The following is a 25,150-nucleotide window of genomic DNA, read 5'->3' as shown; positions in this document are numbered from 1 at the left end:
TGTCACCTGCTGGCCCCTTCCCTTAGACTTTTTTTTTTTTTTGGAGAAATTTTTGCTATAGGGCATGTGCACTCAGCAGAAAGAGACAGAGAGACAGAAAGTGAGAAATCACCCCCCGGGGGGATGGCCACACACAATCCCTTCTCCATTCTCCTCTTGGGATCTTGGGCCCGCACGCACATGTGCCTGGCTCCCCTTAGACTTTTAAAATATTTAATCAGTTAAGTTTTTGGAGACATTATACAACTATCTTCTAGAATACAGTGTTGTAATTGAGAAGTCATGTTATCTTTATTTATTTGTTTGTTTATTTTTTATTTCTTCCACATGAGAGAGAGAAAGAGAGACAGAGACAGGCACCCCCAACTGGGTCCTCATGACACAGTCTACCTCCATCCCAGATCATGGGCATGTATGCACATGCCTGGCATGTCAGGGAGAGGCTATGGTGTGAGTCTGGGACCTTCCCATGTGGATCCCCTCACTGTCATCTCGATTCCCAGTTCTTTACATGATAACTTTGGAATTTTTCAGGATTAACTCTCTCTCTCTCTTTTTTGGATTATCTCTTTCCAGTGTCATGAAACTTCGCAATGATATAGATCTTGATGTGAATCTATTTTAATCAGTTATGTTGGTGCTTACTTGTTTAAATAGGAAAACTCATCTTTCAGTTCTGAACATTTTTCGTGGTTTATATTTTTAATTCCCTCCTCTTAATTTCCATTGTTTGTTCTTTTTCTAGCACTCTTATTATTCAGATATAAGACTTTTGAGAATAGTTCTTTAATTTTCAACCTTTATTTTTGACTTTCATCTGTCATTCTGTTCTACTTTCTGGGAGAATTTTTCAGCTTTCTCTTCTAATCCTTCTAGGAGATTTCATTTCTGCTGACAGATAAATCGGGGAGTCAGCTTGGGCTTTCTTTAGAGCCTGCTGTAGCCAGAAAGAGGGAGATGCCTGTGTCTTTAAGTCAAAGCAGAAGTACATACAGTGGATATTATGCAAGAACTGAGGAAGAACATAATCCATGATGCCTGAAAATATAAATGTAGGTTTTGAATGAGAGAAAAGAAATAAAAATCAAAAAAAGTTCAAAGGCCCCCATAGCAGCCAAATCACAGAGGCCTCTCAGCTTCGACCCATGCCTGGAATGTTCTGTAGAAGCCTGTATTGACAGTTGGACAACAGGACACTTACAGAATGTCTGCTGGAAGTGAGACAGTGTTGGAGCTTCCGGAGCGATGTTGTAGAAGTGGGTCTTTAGAGCTCCACTGACCAGTAGATTGTACGCCAGGTCAGTTATATTGATGCCCACAATCGCAAATGAGTACCTATAAAGGGGAAACCACAAAACTGCGTGACACATATTGAAAATAAACATTACAAAAAATGATAATCTCGATCTTTAAATAATTTTTTATTAGCAGAGGGGCAGCGTGTCCTTTCCTCTCTACTCTATCAACACCTTGACTTTTGTCATTGACAGCAATTTTCAGTTATGTGTACAGGAGAATCGGGAGTTCATATGCTTTTACTTGGTGATTCCATTTCCAAATATCTAATAGAAAAATAGTCCAAAGTAGACAAAGTTTAATATACCAGCATACTTAGTACAACATTACTTATAATGGCAAAGACATGGAAATTATTCATACATGCTGAAAAACATGACTATTACAGGGCATAATGGTTACGTTGTTCGACTCCCACATGGGCAACCATAGTTCAAGTCCTGGACCCAGTGGCTTGAAACTAATGTCAAGCATGTGTTTATGTGTGCCCAAAATCCTGAGAGAAGAATGGAGGAGAAAGGGTTGCAGTGTGGTCACTTCCCTGGCGGCTTCTCATTTTCTGTCTCTCTCTCTCTCTCTCTCTCCGGTGAACACATGTGCCCTATAGCAAAAAATGTCTCTCAAAAACAACAAACAATATTTTCAAAGACTAAGAAGAATATAAGACATTTCATTATATACACACATATGTGCATGGAAAAAAGGCTAGAATGAAATGCCACAAGATATTGGGTTGTCAGGCAAGTTATGACACATTTCTCCATAGAAAAACACAGAAAACTATAACTTGACTTTCCTGATGACCTAATATTAACATGGCTATGTTGAAGTAATAAGGTTGGGGTGATTTTGGGGGGCTCACTTTCTTATATTGTCTAAATTTTCTATAATAAATCATGTATTTATATAGTCATTGTATATATATAGTATAAATTATATAATATATATAATAAATATATATTCATCTGCTGGCCCCTTCCCTTAGACTTTTTTTTTTTTTTGGAGAAATTTTTGCTATAGGGCATGTGCACTCAGCAGAAAGAGACAGAGAGACAGAAAGTGAGAAATCACCCCCCGGGGGGATGGCCACACACAATCCCTTCTCCATTCTCCTCTTGGGATCTTGGGCCCGCACGCACATGTGCCTGGCTCCCCTTAGACTTTTAAAATATTTAATCAGTTAAGTTTTTGGAGACATTATACAACTATCTTCTAGAATACAGTGTTGTAATTGAGAAGTCATGTTATCTTTATTTATTTGTTTGTTTATTTTTTATTTCTTCCACATGAGAGAGAGAAAGAGAGACAGAGACAGGCACCCCCAACTGGGTCCTCATGACACAGTCTACCTCCATCCCAGATCATGGGCATGTATGCACATGCCTGGCATGTCAGGGAGAGGCTATGGTGTGAGTCTGGGACCTTCCCATGTGGATCCCCTCACTGTCATCTCGATTCCCAGTTCTTTACATGATAACTTTGGAATTTTTCAGGATTAACTCTCTCTCTCTCTTTTTTGGATTATCTCTTTCCAGTGTCATGAAACTTCGCAATGATATAGATCTTGATGTGAATCTATTTTAATCAGTTATGTTGGTGCTTACTTGTTTAAATAGGAAAACTCATCTTTCAGTTCTGAACATTTTTCGTGGTTTATATTTTTAATTCCCTCCTCTTAATTTCCATTGTTTGTTCTTTTTCTAGCACTCTTATTATTCAGATATAAGACTTTTGAGAATAGTTCTTTAATTTTCAACCTTTATTTTTGACTTTCATCTGTCATTCTGTTCTACTTTCTGGGAGAATTTTTCAGCTTTCTCTTCTAATCCTTCTAGGAGATTTCATTTCTGCTGACAGATAAATCGGGGAGTCAGCTTGGGCTTTCTTTAGAGCCTGCTGTAGCCAGAAAGAGGGAGATGCCTGTGTCTTTAAGTCAAAGCAGAAGTACATACAGTGGATATTATGCAAGAACTGAGGAAGAACATAATCCATGATGCCTGAAAATATAAATGTAGGTTTTGAATGAGAGAAAAGAAATAAAAATCAAAAAAAGTTCAAAGGCCCCCATAGCAGCCAAATCACAGAGGCCTCTCAGCTTCGACCCATGCCTGGAATGTTCTGTAGAAGCCTGTATTGACAGTTGGACAACAGGACACTTACAGAATGTCTGCTGGAAGTGAGACAGTGTTGGAGCTTCCGGAGCGATGTTGTAGAAGTGGGTCTTTAGAGCTCCACTGACCAGTAGATTGTACGCCAGGTCAGTTATATTGATGCCCACAATCGCAAATGAGTACCTATAAAGGGGAAACCACAAAACTGCGTGACACATATTGAAAATAAACATTACAAAAAATGATAATCTCGATCTTTAAATAATTTTTTATTAGCAGAGGGGCAGCGTGTCCTTTCCTCTCTACTCTATCAACACCTTGACTTTTGTCATTGACAGCAATTTTCAGTTATGTGTACAGGAGAATCGGGAGTTCATATGCTTTTACTTGGTGATTCCATTTCCAAATATCTAATAGAAAAATAGTCCAAAGTAGACAAAGTTTAATATACCAGCATACTTAGTACAACATTACTTATAATGGCAAAGACATGGAAATTATTCATACCTGCTGAAAAACATGACTATTACAGGGCATAATGGTTACGTTGTTCGACTCCCACATGGGCAACCATAGTTCAAGTCCTGGACCCAGTGGCTTGAAACTAATGTCAAGCATGTGTTTATGTGTGCCCAAAATCCTGAGAGAAGAATGGAGGAGAAAGGGTTGCAGTGTGGTCACTTCCCTGGCGGCTTCTCATTTTCTGTCTCTCTCTCTCTCTCTCTCTCCGGTGAACACATGTGCCCTATAGCAAAAAATGTCTCTCAAAAACAACAAACAATATTTTCAAAGACTAAGAAGAATATAAGACATTTCATTATATACACACATATGTGCATGGAAAAAAGGCTAGAATGAAATGCCACAAGATATTGGGTTGTCAGGCAAGTTATGACACATTTCTCCATAGAAAAACACAGAAAACTATAACTTGACTTTCCTGATGACCTAATATTAACATGGCTATGTTGAAGTAATAAGGTTGGGGTGATTTTGGGGGGCTCACTTTCTTATATTGTCTAAATTTTCTATAATAAATCATGTATTTATATAGTCATTGTATATATATAGAATAAATTATATAATATATATAATAAATATGTATTAATCCTATACTTGGAAAATGAGAAAAAGTTGAAGTAAGCAGGTTAACATAGCATCTATTTTCTAGTCCCTTTTCTTCGTATCTGTTAAAAATTAAAGTGAACCAGGGCCAGCAGGTGGCATGGTGGTTAAGGGCACTGGATTCCCACATGGCCAAACATGGTTTGAGTCCTGGAACTGGAGACTTGCTTTCTCACTTTCCTTCTCTTTCTCTCTTGCTCTCTCTCTTGCTCTATCTCTTTCTGGTCAAATTAGAATAAATAAATACAAAATAAATAAAGTTAAATAAAGTAATTCTCTAAAAAAATTAAAGTGAACCAAGTTCTTATGTTCTCTGCTTATGTAAATTCAGCAAAGGAAAAAAGAAAATGGAGTTTTCTGTTCAGAAACATTTTTAAATGAAATGAGTGTTATATTTAAAAAAAAAACACAAAAATCTTCTAAAGAAAATTTTGATTTAATATCTCAATATGTGATAGAAATTCTTAAAAGAAGGCTCACTCAGTAACATAGAGGTTAAGCACCATGCATGGAGAGCCAATACTACGTGGCTGATCATGGTTGGAATCCCAGCCTCAGTGGCTTGAAAACTGTGCTGGATGGGACCAGCAGATGGCGTAATGGTTACATTGCTGGACTCAGATGTAGTCGACCATGGTCTGAGCCCTGGACCCGGCAGCTTAAAACTCACACTGGGCATGTGTGTGTGCACATGCCCAAAATCCTGAGAGGAAAATGGAGGAGAAGGGATTGTGGTGTGGCCATTCCCCCGGGGGGGTGATTTCTCCCTTTCTATTTCTCTGTCTCTGTCCCTCCGGCGAGCACACATGCTCTATAGCAAAAATCTCTCTCTTGAAAAAAAAAAAAGAAAATGCTGAGTCTGTGTGCATGGATGCTCAAATTCCTCCTACGATGGAGAAATGGAGGAAAAGGGATTGTGGTATGACCACACTCCATTAGGAAGTACTTTCTTTTTTTCTTGTGAGAGCATGCATCATCTGGTAATGAAAAGAAACAAAAGAACGGAAAAATTCTTACAAGAAAGCTATAAATTATAATTCTAAATGATTTCTGAAAATCATTTCCATGTTTTCATTATATGTTTGTTATAGGCAAAATAATATGTAATCATACAAATAAATCCAAAAACATATAATAAGTTCCTTGTTTTTAAAGGTTTTTGTCATAGGGCACATGCACTCACCAGAGAGAGACAGACAGAGGCAGTGAGAGGGAAAGTGAGAAATCATCCCCTGGGGGTGGGGGGGGGTGGCCATGCAGCAATCCCTTCTCTTCCTGGGATTTTTAGCACGTATGCACACACACTTGACATAATCCTTAAAATGCTGGGTCTGGGACTTGAACCACAGTTGGCCATGTGATAATCCAGCACCTCGACCACCACACCACCTGCTGGCCTCTATACGGTGTTCTTTAAAAATTCAGTTAAATTGGGGCAGCAGATAGCATAGTGGCTGCATTGCTGGACTCCCACATGGCCAACCACAGCTTGAGTCTTGGACCCAGTACCTTGAAAATCATGCCAAGCGTGCACACACATGTGCTCATGTGTGTGTGTGTGTGTATGCCCAAAATCCCAGGAGGAGAATGGAAGAAAAGGGATTGCGGCACGGCCGTCCCCCAGGGCCGGGAAGGATGTTCTCACTGTGTCACTCTTTCTATCTCTGATGAACGCATGTGTTCTATAGGAAAAAACTCTAAAAACAAAATTCAGCTAAACTATACACTTCCTACAGGGCACATGGGATTTCGTCTGTGTTACCTTTCATGGTGCTCTCAGGACATTTTTGTTCTGGCTCTGGTTCAGACTGACAGTCTTTATATATGAGACCCCACACTCACCCAATTGCTTTATCCATCCTTTTCTTCTCCCATTCTGCTTTGCTGAATTTGCTGAATGAACAAATGAATAAATAAGTAAATAACATTTCATCTCCAGTTGGTCCTTGTTCTCTTCTAATGCTTATGTCCAAACTGCTCGCTGATATGAGAGATGTCTCGAACTCAGTTACCCAACACTAATCCATTTCAATGTTATCAAGTTTAAAAACCACAATACAATATATATGGAGCTTAAAAGTGGAATTACATAAAGCCATGCCCCTTATTCACTTTCATATGGCGGTGGGGGACAGCCCTTAAGGCTAAACATTAAGATAATTCTTTTATGTTACCATTAATTATTAAGCAACACCTTCTTTAAGTAAACTTGCCTGGCATCTCTCTAACTAGATGTTGCTGGTTTTATGGTATTTATCCTACTCAACCTTATTTGCGAAACTTGATACACAGCAGATGCAAGTAAGTGTTTATTGATAAACAGAGGATTGAGTCAGTAAAAGGAAGGAGAGGATGGAAGAAAGGAGGCAGGAAGGAGAAAAAAGAAGAAGAAAACAGAAGAGAGAAAGTGAAGAAATGTAGCAAAAATAAGGGGGGGAGGGTAGAGGGAAAGAAGGAAGGAACGCCATGTAGATCTTCAAATTTTGTTCCAACAAGTGCTGTAGTATTTCCCCTGGTTAAGCTAAGGAAGTTAAGCCATAGCAACTCCATTTTATTCTGATTTATGTTTTGACCTACTGAATAAGATTGTTTAAAGAAAGAGTTCTATCATAAAAACATTCTGAAAAAATACTGCCTTATATTCTATTGCTTTGTATACTCACCTATCTGTACCCATCCCATTCCCTTGGATACTACTAACATCTTGTAGGTCAGAACCATATTCTACTCTTCCTGGTGACCGATGTAACCTTTATTAGTGTTTCACACTCAACACTAAAGTTAACATTTGAACTAAATTAAATTTTAAAGGAAAGGAATTATGAACACAGCTTTCATCTAAGTAGGAGAAAGAAGAGTTCTCTAAAATACACAGCAAACACTACAAGTCACACGCACACACACACACACACACACAAATACAACTACAAAAACAGTGTGCAAAACTGATTTTTAAATATCAGTATACTTTCTACTCTGTAAATGGATAACTATAATTGAGAGTAACTGCTTTTAATTCATGTTAAGATGTGCCACCTGTTTTTAAAATGTAAATTCTAACCAACAAACAAACTGGCCAGCCAAAGAGGCATCAGGTTTTTATCTTAAAAGGCTCATATCTAAACTGAAAAGAATTATGTGTGAAATTTAAGAAATTTTATATGTAAGTATTTATAAACTTCTATTTTCTTCAGCAAAGCTTTATGAATACATTGGGTCCCTATAGTTCTTAAATTAAATCTCAGTCTGTATTGGAAATGGAAGAAAAGCCCAAATACCTTCACTCCTTTGATTATTTAGCTATCCTGATCCAAACACATTGGATCTCTCTCTCTTTTTTTTCCTTAGAGGTTTTTTTCTTTTCTTTTTTTTTTGGAGAGGTTTTTTTCTTATTGGGTGCGTGCGCTCGCCAGAAAGACAGATACAGAGAGATGGAAAGCGAGAAATCACCCCCCAGAAGGGATGGCCACGCTGCAATCCCTTCTCCTTCATTCTCCTCTCAGGATCTTGGGCACGGACGCACATCACCCGGCATGAGTTTAAGCCACTGGGTCCGGGACTTGAACCGCGGTCGACTACATGGGAGTCCAGCGACATAGCCATTATGCTAACTGCTGGTCCCTTAGAGGTTTTTGATATAGGGCACATGTGCTCGCCAGGAAGAGAGAGACAGAAAGCGAGAAATCACCCTCCAGGGGGGATGGCCACACTGCAATCCCTTCTCCTCCATTCTCTTCTCGGGATCTTGGGCATGCACGCACATGCATCCGGCGTGAGTTTATGCCACTGGGTCCAGGACTCAAACCACAGTTGGCTACATGGGAGTCCAGAGACATAGCCTTTACGCCAACTGCTGGTCCTAGGATCTCTCTCTTTGCGGACAAACACAAAACCTTACAACCGACTACTTATCCTTCAAATGACTTCAGGACTTGATAGATGGATGTTTACAAGAGCTGTAGTGTGTCATGCTTGTTGAAGAATACTACATATTGACTTCTCTCTGTTGAACACCTGAAATATTCATGGCCTAACAGAACCTACGTTGATATCATAATAGGTCAAAATGTACTTCTTTCAGACATTGGTGAAGCATAGTATTTTCAACACATTCTAATTTCTATCCAGTTGACATTGATTTGAAGTAATTAATACATAAACCTCTTCTATTCAATTGTATTGTAGCTTGAAGGATAAAGCATGTTGATTTATCTATGTGCCCCCCCCACACACACACAAACACTAGTCTCATTTTAAATAAGAGTAGTCACACAAACCCTCAAATACCTCCTTTCTGATAGTGAATAGGAGATAAAACTATAAAGCTTTTCTTTGAGAATAGCTAATAGACAAAATCAGTACAGACAAAATTAGTCTCCTCCAATAGGTTATCAGAAATGCTTTTAGGGGGCCAGCGGATGACATAGCAGTTACATGGCTGGACTGCCATGTGGGCAACTGCGGTTCGAGTCCTGGACCTGGTGGCATAAAAATCATGCTGGGCACATATGCATGTATGCCCAAAATCCCAAGAGAAGAATGAAGGACAAGAGATTATGATATGGCCATCTTCTTTTGGGGGTGACTTTTCAAGTTCCCTCTCACTGTCTGTTTCTCTCCAACCACAAAACCCTCTTAAAAAAATACTTTTAAGCTTATCGTTACTTTCCAAGGACCTACGAAGAATTCATTTCTCCAGATGATGTTCCTCCAGGAAATGCCACCTGAAAGCACTCCTCCATCCAGTTTTAATTAGAGGGAGTTCAGAGTTTCCACATTACAGAAGTATGTAATTCAGTACATGAAAATTAAAATGAAAAATAGCTTGATTTTAAGCATGAAATATTTTAAGAAAGAGCCAAATGATTTTAGTGGTTTTCTTTAAGTAAATGGATTTTTAATCCTGTAAAAGATTATAAATTTGCAAACTATACTGTCTTTTAATAAACCTTAACCAAATGAAGCTGGTATGACTATAATATTAAAGAGAAAATAAGGAACTGAGAGTATTCTTGAATTTTTGGAATAGCATAAAATATTTGATTGATTGATGAATCTTTCTTTCTTTTTTTTTTTTTTTAAGAGAGCTTTTTGCTGTAGGGTGCATGTGCTCATCAGAGAAAGAAAAATACAGAGAGAAAGTGAGAAATCATCCTCAAGCTGCAATTCCTTTTCCTCCAATCCCCTCTGGGGATTTTGGGCCTGTATGTACATGTGCCCAGCATGAGTTTCAAGTCACCAGGTCTGGGACTCAAACTGTGGTTAGCCATGTGGGAGTCTAGTGTCCTAACTACCACACAACCTGCAGGCCTTAAATTTTTAAATTTATTTAGCAAATATCAACACTAACAGCTAACCTGCTATGCAGAGCAGGGAAAATCATAAAAAGCCATGATTGCAAAATAGTATATCTCTTTATAAGAAACATACACACACTGTTTTTAATAGTTTAGTCAGAAATATGAAGGGTCTTCAGAAAGTTCATGGAAATTGAGTGTTAATGAAAAACTACACTTGGGTTCAAAAATTCGTTTGCACCAAGATAAACTCATATTTTAATTCTATTTTTCCACAAACTTTTTGAAGTCCTCTTTTACATTAATAGAAAATCAAATATGCTTTATGCACAAAACTCCAAAATAGAATGTTCCTCTCTGGGAACTAGATGGAGTGACAGCGTGAGTAGTGAGGTTTTCAGCCTTTAGGTGTATGTTCACAGTGTTTCTCTAACCAAGTAGTCATGCCTGTAGAAAGGCTCTTGGACATTTTCTATCAGGTTAGTTTAATCTAGTTTCCAATTCATTAAAACACAGCCCAAATATAATGAACTATATTACATAAAAACCTAAAGAATGTCTGCTTTTTGTATGTTTGTTAGGAATTTATATATGTTATTAAATTTTCACTCGTATGTATTCTAAAACAAAAGCAAAGCAAAGTAAAAAAAACGAATACCTTATTTCCTCTTTAGTGATATCCCTTCAGGTAATCAGTTAAAGAAAAACATTTAGAAAGGTAAGTGAAAAGGCAAATAATCTCAAATCTATCATCTTATTAAAAAAAGAAAAAAGCCTCAGCAATTCCAGATGTTTTCAGTTGGCCCCTAACTTCATGACTTCTATTTTCCCTCTAAATCCTCATCATGCCCCCTTGCCTCTGATAAGGGAACCTACTTCTAACTCTTTGTGGAAACTAATGACCTCATCATGCCTTTAAACACGTGTCTCACGTGAGTAGTGAGTGCTACCTTACATTCTGAATCCTAGAACAATTACCCAGAGTTTTAACCCTCCTATTCAGCATTTGCCAAAAGGGCTTACTGAACCATTTGGATGGGCTGACTCTCCTGAAATTCTCACCAACACATCTATGTAGATGAAGTTAAAATGACCTAAACCATAAACTCAAATCTCTCTTTTATTTTCAACAATTACCTGCATTTTGGATGAAGAGAATCAGAGAGGACCTGCTGAGCTGCTGTAGCATCCCTTTCTGCAAAGTACCTGCAGTTGGGGGGAAAAAGATCGTAATTCCATAACTGCTGAATATAGAGTAATCCCGTTTGAGTCCATTTTGTATTCAAAGATGGATACTGGCATAAGACAGACCCAATAGGAAGAAGGATTACAGATAAGAGGGTGGGAAGCTCAGCATTTGAAGACCCTCTGAAGGCAGAAGCCTGGGCAAAGGGACATGGTGAGAGGTATACAGCTGAAGAACAAAGAAGAGACTTGAGAGGTGAGAAAGGATGTCTTTCAAATACATTTTTCTTAGAGAATATTCACTGGGTATTTGAATTCTAGAAGGAGGCAAAATATTTTGTGGAGCTTAGAGATGTTAAAAATAAAATTCTAGGTCAGTTATAGAAAGGCTAAGGGGAGTCAGATCTCACACAGCTGCTGACTGCGGTTTGAATTCCAGCCTCTAGGGCTTGAAAAAACATCCTGGGTGTATGTGCATGCATACCCCAAATCCCAACAGAATGGAGAAATGGAGGAGAAGGGGCTATGGCATGACCGTACTCCATTAGGGTGCTCTCCGTCTCCTTCTTTCTCCCTCTGGTGAGCACACATGCCCTCTGGCAATTAAAAAAAAAGAAAGAAAAAATAATAACATTCTGTTCTGATGGGAAAGGGCAAAAACGTTTCCTAATAAATGCAAAAAGCTTACATGCTATCAAAAATGCTTCATAGAAAGTGCTTCATAAAGACAATTATAAAGCTATAGTCACATTATTTAATTTGGCAAGTCTATAATTTCTTGCATAAATCTAAAGGATAAAACAAACTCTCAAAAGTCTTAGAAAATTTCAAAACAAAGTCAGCAATTTTAATGCATATGTCCATGATTGTCAATGAGACTGAATCTCTTTTCAGACTTCTGCTGGTCAGCCGAGTTCCCACTTTTCTGTCGTGTCCTATTTTTCGGTCTGGTATATCTAAAAATGTCCTCAAATAAGACAAATAACACTATAAAGAATAATATACTGGATATAAATCCTTTATTAGTTGTGTGAGAGTCAGTTTTCACTTGTCATTTCACTTCATTTATGGTGACGTTACAGATATTTTCTATCTAAATTTGTGAAATGTATTGATTTTTCTTTTAAAGTTTATGTGTATATTTGTGTCTTTAAGAGAGCCTTCTTTACTCAGGTAGCTCAAAGACTTTTCTCTTAATAGTTGGAAAGACTTGATTTTGACCTTTAAAAAAAAAAAGGATTATTTAACTTTATTGATTTATTTTAATTTGATCAGAGAGGGAAGAAGGGAGGGAAAGTGAAGAAGAAAGGGAAAGTGAGAAAGCAAGCTGCCAGGACCTGGACTGGACCATGGTCAGCTATGTGGGAGTCCGGTGCCTTCACTACCATGTTACCTGCCAGGCTCTTCCTTTCTTTTCTGTGCTAAAACACACATAACACAATTTACCATCTTAACCATTTTTAAATGTACTGTTCAGTGGCAGTAAACAGGTTCACACTGTTGGCAGCCATCATCACTATTCACCTTTAAATCATTTTCATTACCCCAAATGATACTCATTAAACACTAAGGTCAATTTTCCTAGTTCTAGTTATTTAAAAATTCAGCCTTTATCCACTTATTTTTAATTACTGCCTTTATCATCAAGATTTACTTTCTAGGTCTATTACTCCAGTACTTTCTACTAAAGCCATATTTGAAGGCACTGGGTTTGCATTCTGGTTCAACTTTAATACACCTGCCAGGTTTACTTGCAAACGTGCCTGTGATCCTGGCCAGCTAGAAGGATAAATCGAGGGCAGATACTGACATGGTGGGCTCTATCAGGAGTCTCTCTCAATAAATAAACAAACTTAAAAAACGATTTACTTTCTGGGGCTAGCAGGTGGTGTGATTAAGGTGCTGGATCCCCACATGGCCAGTGGTGGTTCAAATCCCAGACCTGGAGGCTTTGAAACATTTCAGAAAAACTAGGTGATAGTTCAATTTCCTAAATGTAAAATAAAAGGGAAAGATCTAGAGGGGAAAATGGAGTGCCACCTAAAATGAGTAAGGTTTAACTTTTTTAAAAAATGCATCATCATCACTACCCTCACTAATAGGGTAGTGTCAAGGGACTCAAGAGCCAAGTTGAAAGAAGTCCCTTTGTCTTAAAAAATAATGACTACAAGTGAATGTATTTAAGCATAAAAAAAAAAAAACCCACTAGTTGAATTGCAGTAAACATTAATAAAAAACTAAGAGTTAACAAATGATATTTTAAAAATACAAAGATGTAACAAGAGGCCAGCAGGTGGCATAGTGGTTAAGGCCCTGGACTCCATGTGGCTGTATGAGGTTTGAGTTTCCTACCTCGTGGCTTGAAACTCATACCGGGTATGTGCATGTGTGCCCCAAATCCCAAGAGGAGAGAGGAGGAGAAGGGAGTGCAGTATGTCCATCCGCCCAGGGGATGATTTCTTACTTTCTGTCTTTCTGTCTCTCTGGCAAGTGCATACGCCCTATAGCAAAAATCTCTAAAATATATATATATATATACAGTTTTGTTTGGATCATTGACAAGAAAACTAGGGCATCAGCTCGTTACCCTGAGAACTGGCAACCAGAATGAAAAATCTGAGCACCTGTCCTGCCTGTATTTTGGAGAAGACAAATAGCCTTAATTGATAGAGGAAACAGTCTCAGCAGAATTCCAACCAAAAGTTTACGGGGGAAAAAATCTAGAAAAGCACTTTTTGCATAATTAATTAATTGGTTCAGTGAAGGTCATGAAGGAAGAAAGGCTGAAGGGGGACTTCACATGGAAGCAATCAGGCTGTGGTCCCTCTGACCCATCTTAGCATAGCGTAGAGAGTAGGGGGGACCCCATAGACCTCCCACTGTGGTGTCAGTCCGAATCTCTTCAAGCCTTTGGCACACCTCCAGTTTGCAGTAAATACGGAGGACTGGTCCAAGTATGGACAGACAAATCTTAGATGTTGGGACATTTCAAGGACTACTGCCTTGAAATCTTCTAGAAGTTAGTGACATGAGAAGGGGATAAAAAAGAGGTGACAGAGGGATTGAGACTGCTCTAATGAAAAGATCCAAGAGATATATTAATGAAGTGCAGTGCATAGATCTTACATCTGTATTTGAACAAACCAGCTATAAAGAGACATTCTTGAGAGAATTGGGACATTTCTCTTTTTTTCTTTAAATTTATTTATTTATAAGAATTGGGAAATTTCAATATGAACTGGCCATAGATGACCCCAAGGAATCATTAATTTTGTTTGGTGTGATAATGGCATCATGGTTAATGTAAAGTAATATTGATGACTCAGTAGATTGATCTACATACTGAAATATGAGGGGCGAAATGACAATGTAGGATTTTCATTATCATACTTCTGCAAAAATAAAAGAGTTGCAATATTTCAAAAACCTTAGCCATGACTATATATGAGGGTAATCAATTTGAAGTATCTAACCCAAACATTGATATCCAACCAAATCATACAATTTATATCAATAATATAAATGACAAAATTAAAAAAGAATTGAAGAGATCCCTGTATGCCATTTTTTTTTTTTCCAGTTTGGCTATGTAGTAGATATGGTGGCTTTAAAGACCGGGAAGATGAGGGGGCAGGCCTTTGTTACATTTAAGGAACTGGGCTCATCCACGAACACTTTGAGACAGTTACAGGGATTTCCTTTTTATGGAAAACCAGTGAAAACCCAGTGTGGAGAAACGGACCCTGTTTGTGGCACTTTTGCTGAACTGTGGAACAGACCCCAACAACCACAAACAAAAAACCTGGCCAGGGAACACCAAATTCAGTTAATACCCAAGGGAATTCAACACCAAATCCTCAGGCTCCTGATTACCCTCCAGACAGCATTTTGTTCCTTAATAATTTACTGGAAGAGAATAATGAGATGATGTTATCCATGCTGTTTAATCAGTTCCCTGGCTTCAAGGAAGTACATTTGGTACCTGGGAAGCATGACATTGCTTTTGTTGAATTTGACAACAATGGGCAGGCTGGAGCTGCCAGGGATGCTTTGCAAGGGTCACATGCCATGAAAATCACCTGTACCAAGAAATAACTTTTGCAAGAGTTATTTTGAGAGTCTATAAAAGACTTGGTGTTATTTATGGTGTTTGTTTTGATAACATTAGGTCAGGTCATTTTCATAGTTGGAGAGGAAGTTAAAGTGAAATTCTTGTGAAGGACTTAAAAAATTAGTCTTTAGCCTTAGTGAATAATGAAATATGAATGCTTTAATTTTTTACAATAAATTTTATTTTTATTCTAAGAAAATAAATAAGAGGGTTCTTTATAATCTCTTCTGTTTTTGAGTACACTTAAAGTTTTTCATATAAAATTTAAAAACAATTAAAATTTGATTTAAAAAATCTAGGAAGTCTGCTGAAACAGAAGGAAGGTAGTGGTAGCTTTATACATTTTATAACCTGAGTTACCTCTCAAGAGAACTTGCATATTTTCTTGGAGGCTTCTGGGAAGTAGCTTTTGGGATAAATAACTCAATTTTGCCATTTCAGTATGAGGACTAGAACACTCTAATATTCAACTATTTTTAATTTCACTTACTGCAAATTGTATAGTCCCAGAAGTCCCATTCCTCGAAAATCTGTTTTAGGATCATCACCTTGGAAACCAATTTCACACCACTGCTTAGAAATCCGAGATTCCAGTGGCGTATTGGGCTTCAGGAACTTCCATAACTAGAGACAAACGAGAGTGTTACCTTGTTGATATACACACCCAAATACCCTTCGCTATTGGTTTAGGTTTTGTAAACTACATTATAAAGAGGAACTGTGCAAAGTTTGATATATGAAATACACTGCAGTTAAAGATACGATTGTCTTTCAATTACCTATGACAGCAGTTATTAAAGTATGACCTTTTCAGAGGCCTTGGACTTCAAAAAAACCCATTATTTTATAATGAAAGTAATAGATGATTTGTCTTTTCACTGTCTTCATCTCACGCCTGTATAGTCGAATTTTCCAGAGGCTGTATGGCGTGTCATAATGTCATTGCTCCGAAGGCAATGAAACATGTACATGTATTTTAGTATTAGAAATCTGTTTTAATTCTAACCAGAAGTTAAATAGCTGGCTAAATAGATACTTTCCCATAGAAATTTCTTTGGAGCACTCAAAAATATTTTAGAGTACAAAAGAAAGAAGAGAACAGGACAAATTTTTGAGGCCACCCACTATTTAAATGCTCAGAAAATGCTTTGCTAACATTATATTAAAACTTTAAGCAACATTGTTGACAAAAGAAAAAGCAAACTGACCAGTTTCATTTCTTAGGTCTCACCTAAAAACAAGTGTGAAAATAAATACTATATGTGACTGAATAAAGGAATGTCAGTGATGTTCATGAATAAACCTCAATATGTTCATCTTTAAGCGTTATCTAGGAATTTCAGTTTAAGTCAGTTGTGTATTAATGGAAGATTGTAAATTCTAAACATTATAAACTTATCTGCCTAATCACCTGGTTCAGTTTTTCAAATTTTTCTGTAGAAAGGTGGATTCAGCACATATCATTACTTGAGAGAGAAATTAAGGACCAGATATATAAACATGTAAAGCTTCAACTATTTTTTCTAATAGAAAAAGACATGTAGGTAAATCTACTTTTTAGACTATTTCATATTTAATATTATATCTTCATTATAGACAGAGTATAAACACAAATGTAAAATGTCTGTACTGCCATTTCAGAAATAACTTAATTTCTAAATTGCTTGTTCTGTATTTTATGAATTTTAAAGTTTAAGCAGAACAATATGTCACTACTTCACTTTATAGCAAATTGTCATGTATCTGACACAATATTAAACCCTATTCAGTGACTGAAAATACTAATAAGTAAAAAGTTGTAATTCATTTTATGATCGTGATTTTAAACACAAATCTAAAATTATTATCCACATTCTCCAATATTTTATGTAAGTGCTATAGCAGGTAAACCTAATTTATCTAAAGGTGAAAGAAAAGCTTTAGAGGAAAGAAAGTAAATCTATCACTCCTGAAAGCATAAATAAGACATGGGTAAATTAAATCCCTTAATGTAATCCTTGTAAAAACCAAGTTGGAGATGGTGGCTAGAATACGACAGTGAGCATGGACAACATTTGAGAAATACTCTGGGGTGCTCTATGGATAAAATGTAGTGATTTTTACAGATACAGACTATGTTCTGATTAGAGTGCAAGCCACTCAAGGGAGAAAAAGATGCCTTTTCTCAAAGAGCCTAACAGAGTAGTAGACAGCCCCAGCTTTTTTTATGGAGAGGTTTTCGCTATAGGGCACGTGCGCTCGCCAGACAGAGAGAGACATAGAGACAGAAAGCGAGAAATCACCCCTCAGGAGGGATGGTCATGCCGCAATCCCTTCTCCTCCATTCTCCTCTCGGGATCTTAAGCCCCAGCTTTTTAATTTACTAGATGTGTGAATGAGAGCCTGAACTAAAATGCTTGTAACTTGCTCGCCTCTAAAATAAAGCTAATACTCATTACCTTGCCTACCTCACACAGCTGTGACATCAGCACATACTCAGATCCTACCACAGATGGAAGTCATATCAAAGCTCTTGACACAGAACTAATGAACTTGTTGAAAACCCACTGTGTGCCAGTACACTTAAAACAGATCAGCTAAAAATAGTGCAAGACAGGACCCCAAATATCATGAACTGATTCTAAGGGCATCTCAGGCATTCTGATGGATTGTTATCTCTGTGTAGTCGGTCTGTTAATTATAACTTCCATTCATTCACCTCTTTTATCCTACCTTTAGGTTACTTTGTTGAACTCGACTACTTCCCAGAAAATTATCAGGGGAAAAAATATATCAAAAGTCGCAGCTTGGGAACCAGCAGTTAGCGTAATGGCTATGTCGCTGGACTCCCACATAGTCGACCGCGGTTCGTGTCCCGGACCCGGTGGCTTAAATCTCACGCCGGGCGCGTGTGCGTGCGTGCCCAGGATCCCGAGAGGAGAATGGAGGAGAAGGGATTGCGGCGTGACCATCCCCCCTGGGGGGTGATTTCTCGCTTTCTGTCTCTATGTCTCTCTCTGTCTGTCTGGCGAGCGCACACGCCCTACAGTGAAAATCTCTCCAAAAAAAAAAAATGTTATATTAATCTTGGTGGGTATGAAAAGTCGCAGCTGTTCCAAACTTGTCATTACATTCCCAATTGCTCCAGTTGCCTGAACATTTTTTCTTAAGCTGACACAAAATTTGCTTTGCTTATTACCAAGTGGTTCAAATTCTGTCCTCTCAGCAAACTTATTTCCACCTTTCTACCACCACGACTGTTTCAAACTCAGCTAGCAGGTTAGCTAAAATTAAAGCAGGAAGAAAGGGAAGCAGAAAAACGATTGCCAAGAATGAGGCTTCTTTAATTTTTAATGAGTCACATCAGATCTAACACTAATTAGCAGAGACAAATGAGTCATCCGTTTAAATACTCACATACACAAAAACATACACTCCTTCACACAAAAACATAACAGGGTACATTTTAAAAATTGGATCTTCTATTGACATTTTTCAGTGAAATAAAGTTAAGGCAGCTAAACAAATATTTTCTTCCAATTTTGTTACTGTCTTTGAATTCTAGGAAAGACCAGGGAAACACTAATCCTAAAAAGCATCTATTTTCAGAAATGAATTTATGAAACATTTCAAATAAGTAGTTTAATAGGTTGTTCTTACTTTTTTGTTTGTTTGTTTTAATTTCTTTTACTCAAAATTCCTTGTGTTGGGGGCTGGCAGGTGGCATGGTGGCTAAGGATGCTGGACTTTCACATGGCTGACCCAGGTTCGAGTCCCAGCAGTTTGCTCCCCCCCCCTCCCCCCGGTCAAATTTAAATAAATAAACAAATACATTTTTAAAATTCCCTGTTTTGAGGGAAAGTTTTATTGATGTTTTATATCATCAAATTCTATAAGATTTTTAAGACTTTTGCTTTGAGAGCCAGGAATACTAGTAATTTCATATGTTCTAATACACCAAATATAAACCTTTACCTCCTCCCCTATTACTCTGCAGTTACATGAATAGATAATCAGCATTAAGATCTTGGGTAATTTCCCAAGAGAGCTATTACTGAGGCAGAAGTCAACTTCATCTTCATTGATGTGCAGTAAAGTCATAAATGAAAGTCTCAGGCTGCTCTTTCTCCTACTGGCTTTCAACACAAGTTAAACAATCAAAACTTGAGCCAAATGTGAGAGCCCACGGAAATCATCTCTGAAGCTTTCATAGATGACAAGAGAAAATCGGCCGTAAATTTTTCTTTCTTAATTTTTCACATGGATTTTCTGATGGAAAATTTACCTCCAACATCTGAACCAGCAAGAAGACTCGTACCTCTCCTCAGTTTCAGTGCCCATGCCATAGTCATCTTTTTATGCCAGCGTCCAGAGGTGTGCCCAGCACACAGCCAGTGCTTGGTAAACCTCAGCTGGCTTCAGTGAGGGACTAAAGTATGTTGCAGGACTAACCTTCAGAAGCATTTCTTCATGTTGGGGATTATCAGAATCATAAGGCTCTCTGCGCAGTTTTTCCACATCTGCAATTAGGTTTCTGTACCCAACGATTTGCAGAAGGCAAGCCTGAAGAGAGATTCCCAGCCTAAAGTGTTCAAAAATGGAAACATACATGAAGAAAGATGAAGCATATACTCCTGGCATTGGCTCACCTCATGTACATGCAATAGAACTTTTCATATTCGTATCTTGACCAGGAAATTGCTCGAATGTGATCTGTTTAGTAGAAGCATAATTCCTACTGAAGTTCTACACGGGGAGCTGTTGAACCTGGCTAAAGTTTACCTCTAATTTTGGCCTTTTCTTAAATTCAGGTAGTGTGGCTACGGAAACAAGGGCGCTCGTTACAGAGGTGACTCAAAAGTAAGATGCAGAAAATAGGTAATTCATGCTTCCTGGCCTGTGCTGGGGTCCTCCCAGTAGACCTGGCCTGTGTCGAAATCGCCTAAGCTGAAAACGCATTAAAGACACTTAACCGACCGAATGTTATAGCTTCACCTAACGTTAAGTGTGCTCAGAAAACGTACGGTAGACTCCATTTGGGCAGAATCATCTGACAGGAAACCTGTTTCCTAATAAAGTGTTGATGATCGCTTGTAATTTAGTGAATGTAGTACACTGTAGTCTACGGCATTGGCTGTTCATCCTCATGACTGCATAGCTCACTGAGAATTGTGGCTGAGAGGGTATCTACTGGGAAAAAAACAAAACTCGAAATTCGAAGTATGGTTTCTACTGGTTAGGTATCCCCCCCACCACCACCACCACCACATACACACCGTAAAGGCAGAAAATCTCATGTCAAACCATCCTGAGAATGGTCTGTGATCTCTCAGGGATCATTTACTCCCCTCTACTCCAGGCGGGTATATCAGAATCACTTCAGAAGGGTGTGTATGACATGGGAGAATGAGAGCATGAGATAGGGAGAAATACCCACCAGAGGTTTCAGGGCAAGAAAAGTTTCAAAACAAAATGAAACAAAAAAACAACAACGACCTCTGCTTGGGAATATTCCCGAGAGATGAGCCAGCACCCAGGAAGTCACAGCTTTTCCAAACTTGCCATTACATTCCCAATTGCTCCAGTTGCCTGAACACATTTTCTTAAACTGACACAAAATTTGCTTTGCTTATTACCAAGTGGTTCAAATTCTGTCCTCTCAGCAAACTTATTTCCACCTTTCTACCACCATGACTATTTATATTAAGACAGTAATTTTTTTCCCTCCTAGTCTCATCTCCAGGGTTAAAAAAATTCCCCTATTCCTCCAATTTCCTCTCAAAACTGGGGACATGGTTTTCAGATGCTTTAGTAGTTTGCTCAGTCTTCTCTGAATGTACTCTATTTGATAACAGCCCCCCTTAAACATATCCCTAGAACAGAACACAACCTGGCAAGCATAACACATCGAGAATAATTACTTGCAGTGATCAGAATGCCGTTTCCCCTCCTACAGCCTGTCAGGTTAAATAGTTTTCGAGCAATGCATAACATAACGAGTTTATTAAATAGGTGATTAATCACCAAGATCCTTTTTTCATACAAACTACAATTATGCAAACAATTCTCCTATACTGTATTTGTTTCATAGCATTTAAAAATCTAAATGTAGTACTTTGGTGTTCCTGCTAAGTTCTTGATAGTCTTAATTTTTGAGGCATAAAAACGGTAAAACGTTAGCAATTTCATGTGATATGGTGCAAACATATTCCTAGTTTGTGCACTCACTTTGAGTATTTTTAATCACAATGATAATGACATATCATCTTCTTTGGGGGTAAATGAGATGCATAGAGGTTAAACCTAATGTTGGGGACAGCTGGTTTTGGAATTGTAGGCCTGCTCCAAACATAGACAGTTGTGTCAGACAACTCAGGAATACTAAACTTAAAATTGTGTATTCAATTAAATGGCCTTTATAATTACTCATTACCGTAGTACCAAGAAATAAAAACCTGATATTTAAAGGGCAGACTGGCACTGGTCACCTAGAACAATCAATGCAGGACAGAAAAAAGATTTAGTTTTGAGAGAAAGAAATACTTGGAAAGAAAAAAGCAATTAAAACAAAGTGAAGTTAATAGTAGGAACAGCTTCATAGGTTATAATGTTTCCCCCATTTCTAGCCTATTTCTCTGCTTTATCAAAAGAGTCTTTAATGTTTTATTGTCACATTATATCAGTATCAGTCTGAGGAAAAAAGGCACTAGGCAGCCCAGCAGATGGCATAATGGCTATGTCGGGGGACTCCGCCGGTAGTCAACTGCAGTTCGAGTCCCAGGCCCAGCAGCTTAAAACTCACACTGGGCACATGTACATGCGTGTCCAAAATCTCAAGAGGAGAATGGAGGAGAAGGGATTGCAACATGACCATCCGCTCTGGGGGGTGGGTGGGTGATTTCTTGCTTTCGGTCTCTCTGGTTCTCTAATGAGCACATGTGCCCTATAGCAAAAAATCTCTCTCTCTCTCTCTCAAAAAAAAAAAATCACTAGAATTCACACTGAAATGTTAAAATATATATATATATATATACATAGATAGATAGATAGATACATACAGATACATATATAGATAGATAGATAGATAGATATATTAGGGTTTTTTTTTTCCTTAAAGAAAACCAAAAGAATGGATTGCAAAGGCAATGTTTTTGAAAGCAAATTATATAACTTTTGCAGAACAGATATAAAAAAGATTTGCTATGAAACCTAATCAAATCTCTAAATATGATTATAGGACTAATAACATCCCTCATGCCCAGATGTAGTCTTAAAGTTTTGGTTCAACCTAATTCAGAAAGAATTGCCTTCTCATCACCTTCCTCAGTGGAATAAAATATATGCCAGAGGTTCCAAAATATTTTATGATATAATTAAATCAACTTTTAATGACTGAATAGGGGGAAAAGCAGCTGATTAGCTGAAGTGGCTGCAGGAGAAGGCTGCAGAGACCAGTGGAAATAGAGTTTTTGTGATGAGCCTCTAGATAACTGATATCTAGAATCCCTCCAAGAGACAGACCTGTGCAAATTGTGCTCTGAAATCCCCTTCAACTACAGCCCCTTGTTTGGTAATTAAAAGCCTTTCTCAGTGGTAACATATGAAGTTCTCACGTATGCACGTCTAGATGACAGTTTGATTATTACCATGCTAAAACTGTCTCTAAATATATCTGCATTTGGAATTTAATCTACCCAATGTCCCTAGCCCCAAATTTCCTGAAAAATTACTGTACCCAATGGAAAACATAAAGCTAATTTTAAATGTCACGTACACTGCCAGATGCATTTTAATACTTCCAAGATGAGAAGAATAAATTATAAAGTTCTAAAGTCTTCATATAAAAACCATCTCTCCCTCCCACACATGCCCGTCTTCTTGACAAGCAGGTAGGAACTATCTCCAAGATTATCAGCTTGCCGTGAAGGAATATTCATGAAGGAACTGAACGAATATTCTAGATGGGGCAGAATCAGCTTAGGCACATTTACAATTTGAACATTAATGTAAAACATAAGCATCAAATAGAGCGGTCGTGGATGAATGCGCTTCCTTTATCTTGTATTCAGGGCACCTGTCACATTTCTTAGCCATTGCAGAAACATAAGCAGAAACCACAAAAGAAGGAGAAGGTGGCTGCCATTTACAAACATGAAAGAAGCACCTTTTTTCTTTATTCTTTATCTGAAAGTCAAAACATCACAGATAATTACGTTAGGGAAAGGGAAGGAGGAGGGGGAAGAGAGAGAGGAAGGGCGGGAGAGAAAGGGGAAGAGGGAGAGAAACAGTAAATATGTGGCCGTGTGACTTGTGTCGTGCATGTCTGCCATAAAAACGCATATTCTTACTGTGGATTTATGTCGGGGTTAATTTTTTTCAGTTCCATGATGTCTTCTATAGTTTTTTCAATAGCATCAGGGTGAACACTCACTGAAGTCTGCAACAGCTAGAAAACATGGGTTAGTCAGTCCCCTTTCATCACCACTAGCGGCTTACTCTGTCTACTAGAATAGAGGTTTCAGGTATTTGTTTAAGCTTTTATATGAACATATAAACTAAAAATAACAATTGATGGCATATACTGGAATTCTAATACATTCAAAACAAGTTTATTTCGCTCAAAAAAAGAAAAAGAAATCCATGCAAAGCATTTTCATAACATATGGTTTTCATGAAAGTTTTGAAGACCCCTTGTTCAATGGTTTGTGATAGGCAAGCAATTCTTGGTTTGCTTGCTTTTCATAGCTAATGGTACATTTTTTGTTTCTTAAAATTTTTACTTTTTGTAATAGAAGTAAACCTCCAAATGAAAGTTGATTTAAAATTTTTACATACTTTACTTTTTGAATCTCTCAGTGATGTTTCTGTCAAGGCAGTAACAAAAAAGTCATTCAAAAATGATTCTTTACAAATAGTTTACTACAAATTACTTTACTGAAATATAATGTTGTATCCTATCCCACCAACTCTACATCTTTCTTACTTCTTTGTTTCATGCTTACCAATTTTCATGGTTCTAGAAGCTCCAGGCTTGGTATTGTAACAGATCCGTTGCAGTTCACATCTTCCAGTTAGCTTCCTCATGACAAATTTCAGGCAGCGCCACAAAAATTTACAGTAAAAATACAGGCACACCTGGATTAACATTCTGTGAAAAACAAAAGATAGCACCTTCCAATAGAACTCTGGAAGAGACCAGAAAGCAGCCACCACCAGAAAAAAAAAAAAAAAAAAGCCCAGGAGAAAACCAGTCATTAGATTTCTGAGTTTGCAAGTCTATGTTTTTAACCTCCTATTACTTCATTTGCAGTAGGTACACTTATGATGACTGCAGGCTACTCCAGAATGTTCTATTACACTTGCTATCCCAACAAATAGGGTGAAGTATTGGAATTCTTTATTTTCCCACTTTCACTTAAAAATGTCTTGGAAGTCACATCTCAAAAACAAAATCCTTTAATACTACTTCTGTTGTGGGAGTTGCTTCTCCCTCAAGGGGAAACGTGTACTCTGTGAAGTCCTTAGCCTCTCAGCTCACCCTTGTTCATTTCCAGTCCCTCGACAGTGCCTTTTTGGGGTTTTTGGTCACTATCTGATTTCTTCCCTTGCTCCCATTCTTTCCTCCTGCCTTCTGCTTTCCCTTAGCACTGTTGTTTTCCTGGAGGACTTGGTTGTGTGGTCACCTGCCTCTCTGCTGACCAAGTCCAGCACTCCTGGAACTTGCAGGAGGGCCTCCCCACAAGTTCACCAGACAAGCACGGTTGACCTTTAATTTTCCTTGGAGATGACAGCATCCTCTGATTTAAACTTTTCAAAAATTATCTCGTAAGTTTGTTCTTGGCTCTTGTTAAATAAAGTTTTCTTTTCTGTACACTCTTCCTCCCTTCCATGAAACCTCAACAAACTGTGAACCCTGTTGTCACGTCACACACAAATTCTGTGGCACAAATTCGCCTTTCATGTTGACCTTTAGTTTTAAAATTTTGACTGCCTACTACCTCATGATATGGTTTAGAGTCTTAAAATGACTCAAATTTTAGAGGGAA

At 37.9% G+C, this 25,150-nt stretch overlaps 1 protein-coding gene and 1 pseudogene across 1 annotated transcript in view; one reads left to right on the top strand and one right to left on the bottom strand.

The window, feature by feature from the left end:
- ELMOD1 (ELMO domain containing 1) overlaps positions 1-25,150 on the bottom strand; it is a 46,573-nt gene that overhangs the window by 8,208 nt on the left and 13,215 nt on the right. Inside the window, exons 2-10 of the mRNA XM_006150952.2 lie at positions 24,107-24,252; positions 23,940-23,968; positions 23,453-23,550; positions 19,557-19,686; positions 15,616-15,749; positions 10,967-11,035; positions 10,488-10,511; positions 6,375-6,425; positions 3,457-3,590 (exon numbers count right to left, since the gene is read on the bottom strand). Of these exons, the coding sequence (XP_006151014.1) occupies positions 3,457-3,590; positions 6,375-6,425; positions 10,488-10,511; positions 10,967-11,035; positions 15,616-15,749; positions 19,557-19,686; positions 23,453-23,550; positions 23,940-23,968; positions 24,107-24,252 (815 nt within the window). The remainder of the gene's footprint in view (positions 1-3,456; positions 3,591-6,374; positions 6,426-10,487; positions 10,512-10,966; positions 11,036-15,615; positions 15,750-19,556; positions 19,687-23,452; positions 23,551-23,939; positions 23,969-24,106; positions 24,253-25,150) is intronic.
- LOC102468036 (U2 small nuclear ribonucleoprotein B'' pseudogene) lies at positions 14,449-15,182 on the top strand (annotated as a pseudogene).

Source organism: Tupaia chinensis, unplaced genomic scaffold (genome assembly GCF_000334495.1).
Source record: "Tupaia chinensis unplaced genomic scaffold, TupChi_1.0 Scaffold000311_2, whole genome shotgun sequence".
NCBI classification, from domain to species: Eukaryota; Metazoa; Chordata; class Mammalia; order Scandentia; family Tupaiidae; genus Tupaia; species Tupaia belangeri.
Note: the sequence above shows the minus strand (reverse complement) of the source record. Positions and strands in the feature narration are given on the sequence as shown.